This window comes from Littorina saxatilis, linkage group LG4, assembly GCF_037325665.1.
Source record: "Littorina saxatilis isolate snail1 linkage group LG4, US_GU_Lsax_2.0, whole genome shotgun sequence".
Lineage (NCBI taxonomy): Eukaryota > Metazoa > Mollusca > Gastropoda > Littorinimorpha > Littorinidae > Littorina > Littorina saxatilis.
The window spans coordinates 2,164,319-2,166,818 of NC_090248.1; the positions used below are offsets into that span (position 1 = coordinate 2,164,319).

General features: G+C 42.9%; 2 protein-coding genes across 2 annotated transcripts in view; one reads left to right on the forward strand and one right to left on the reverse strand.

Moving 5' to 3' along the window:
• LOC138963773 (intraflagellar transport protein 122 homolog) overlaps positions 1 to 2,500 on the reverse strand; it is a 336,636-nt gene that overhangs the window by 265,579 nt on the left and 68,557 nt on the right. The window lies entirely within an intron of this gene.
• LOC138963752 (inter-alpha-trypsin inhibitor heavy chain H3-like) overlaps positions 969 to 2,500 on the forward strand; it is a 29,927-nt gene continuing 28,395 nt past the window's right edge. The window contains exon 1 of the mRNA XM_070335601.1: positions 969 to 1,275. Coding sequence (XP_070191702.1) covers positions 1,186 to 1,275 — 90 coding nt within the window. The 5' untranslated portion in view covers positions 969 to 1,185. The remainder of the gene's footprint in view (positions 1,276 to 2,500) is intronic.

Genomic DNA, 2,500 nt, shown 5'->3' on the forward strand with positions numbered 1-2,500 from the left:
CTGGGGTTACCCATTATCACGTGATAATTACTAATTAACGCTGTCAGTTACTGTTTTCACCTGTTAGTTACTCATTTTCACAGGGAAATTACTAATTTTATTTTTGGCACTAGCAATCCGTCAGAAAGTGAGCCAAAACTAAAAATTAGTTATTAACAGGTGAAAATTAGTAATTTTCCCGGGAAAATTAGTAATAAACACGTGAAAATAGTAAATTTTCCCTTGATAATTACAATTATGAGGTGTTGGCACAAGTAAGCCGTCATACGCCTGGCCTATCCCGGCCGCACTCTCTCCCCCCCCCCCCCCCTGACTCCTCCATTCGCCCCCCCCCCCCCCCCCGCCATAACTCTATTCCAGGCTAGGTGAGGTTTTTTTTAAAGTGCACAGATCCGCTGTGACTACTAACCTGTACATATTACACACCGACACATCAGTGTAGAGTGTGTGTGTGTGTGGGGGGGGGTCGAGTGTGTGTGACTGAGTGTGTGTGTGTGTGTGTCTGCCTCTGCATGTGTCTCTCTGTCTGTGTCTCTGTCTGAGCTGAAAATTAAACTCGATCAGCATTACTGATTGTAACAAACAACACCAACTGAAGAGAGGGGGTGTCCTTTCTTCCCTCAAGTTATTATATTTTAAGGTACAGTGCGCTGTACACAGTGTTTGACCCACAGAAGGGGGTGGGTGTTTGCTCGATACTGGACGCTTACAAGGTAGTTTACGGTATTCTTTCACCCAATGTAAAACGGTGGACAGATATGATCTTATCTGTGGTGGCAACTGAACGCGATCACATTCACCAGAAGGAGGGTATGAGGTATCTTCATACAAAAAAAGTAGGTTGGCGGTTTCCGTTCCTTGCCAAATTACTCCCCCCCCCCCCCCCCCCCATCCCTTCCGCCTTCACCTGTGTGTTTATTGGACGACATGAAGACGGCCGACCCTGAACTGTGAGCGTTGAGTCTTTCACGGGGACAGATCTTCCTGGATTATCGTTTCACAGTGTTGATGTTATGTGCACCGGGTTTCAGCCGCTCGTGGGATTTAGTTCATGTGTTCTTAATTAGTGCACGCGTGGAAAAATTTGCTGCACTTTTGTGGCGCAGACATTGTTGATTTTGCTGTGTGGATGTAAACTGTAGGGTTTGTGTTGTTGCATTCGCTTGGTTCTGTTCTTGTGGCAAGATGGGTTCCCTTGGGACAGGGGGCTGGAGATGCGTCGCGTTTGTGATTGTTGTTTGTGCTGCGGTTGTATCCCCTGTGCTTGGACAACAGGTGAGAGTGGCTTTTTGTGTCATGCACTTTTGTATTGACGTGTGCCGGGGGGAGGTGGTGAAGTGTCAGTGTGTGCAGTGCGTGTGCGCGTGTGTGTGTGTGAGTAGTGCGTGTGTGTGTGTGTGTGAGCAGTGCATGTGTGTGTGTGTGTGTGTGAGCAATGCGTGTGCGTGTGTGTGTGTGTGTGCAGTGCGTGTGCTCGTGTGTTTGTGGGTGTGTTTGTGGGTGTGTGTGTGTGTGTGTGTGTCGCAGTGTGTGTGTGTGTGTATGTCTCTCTCTTTCTCTCTTTCTCTCTCTCTCTCTCTCTCTCTCTCTCTCTCTCTCTCTCTCTCTCTTTTATTTAAGAGAGGAGATGAGTTGTTCGTTACTTTTATTTTAGAGAGGAGATGAGTTGTTCGTTACTTTTATTTTAAAGAGGAGATGAGTAGTTCGTTACGGTTATTTTAGAGAGGAGATGAGTTGTTCGTTACGGTTATTTAAGAGAGGAGATGAGTTGTTCGTTACTTTTATTTTAGAGAGGAGATGAGTTGTTCGTTAGTTTTATTTTAAAGAGGAGATGAGTAGTTCGTTACGGTTATTTTAGAGAGGAGATGAGTTGTTCGTTACGGTTATTTTCGGACTGTTTGTTTCTTTTCATGGTCTATAAGCTAATTGCATTCTTAGCTTTGTTTTGCCCTAACACCAACATGATCTTACATCGAAATTGAACATGTGCAGACAAGACGAAGTTAAGAAAAAGAAACAAAAAATAGTTGACGAGAGAAAGAAAGTAAGTAAAGAAAACAAGCAAACAAATATAACAAGTCGCGTAAGGCGAAAATACAATATTTAGTCAAGTAGCTGTCGAACTCACAGAATGAAACTGAACGCAATGCCATTTTTCAGCAAGACCGTATACTCGTAGCATCGTCAGTCCACCGCTCATGGCAAAGGCAGTGAAATTGACAAGAAGAGCGGGGTAGTAGTTGCGCTAAGAAGGATAGCACGCTTTTCTGTACCTCTCTTTGTTTTAACTTTCTGAGCGTGTTTTTAATCCAAACATATCATATCTATAGGTTTTTGGAATCAGGAACCGACAAGGAATAAGATGAAAGTGTTTTTAAATTGATTTGGACAATTTAATTTTGATAATAATTTTTATATATTTAATTTTCAGAGCTTGTTTTTAATCCGAATATAACATATTTATATGTTTTTGGAATCAGCAAATGATGGAGAATAAGAT